The 221-nt window shown below is 65.6% G+C and overlaps 1 protein-coding gene across 1 annotated transcript in view; it reads left to right on the top strand.

The window, feature by feature from the left end:
- The first annotated feature begins 18 nt into the window (after positions 1–18).
- Positions 19–221, top strand: part of LOC104277943 (serum paraoxonase/arylesterase 2-like) — a 12,424-nt gene continuing 12,221 nt past the window's right edge. The window contains exon 1 of the mRNA XM_009874759.1: positions 19–219. Within this exon, the coding sequence (XP_009873061.1) occupies positions 19–219 (201 nt within the window). The remainder of the gene's footprint in view (positions 220–221) is intronic.

The following is a 221-nucleotide window of genomic DNA, read 5'->3' as shown; positions in this document are numbered from 1 at the left end:
ATCACGGTTATCGAGGGAATGGGGTTTCCCCCGAGAAACTCGGCGAGAAACCCCATCCCTCTCATTCCCCCGAGAAACTTCATCCTCCCCCAGGCATCAGCTCACCTCGGGGGGTCTGCCCCGAGGAAGTGCCCTTCGCAGCGAGGGGGGCTGTGGAATCCTCCCCGAGCAGGCGCTGGGGTCAAGCGGCCCGAAGGGACGGCGGGGCTGGGAACTCCGGT

The sequence above is a fragment of the Apaloderma vittatum genome, unplaced genomic scaffold (genome assembly GCF_000703405.1).
Source record: "Apaloderma vittatum isolate BGI_N311 unplaced genomic scaffold, ASM70340v1 scaffold13058, whole genome shotgun sequence".
Taxonomy (NCBI): domain Eukaryota; kingdom Metazoa; phylum Chordata; class Aves; order Trogoniformes; family Trogonidae; genus Apaloderma; species Apaloderma vittatum.
The sequence above is the reverse complement of the archived record's forward strand: the minus strand, read 5'-3'. Positions and strand labels throughout refer to the sequence as shown.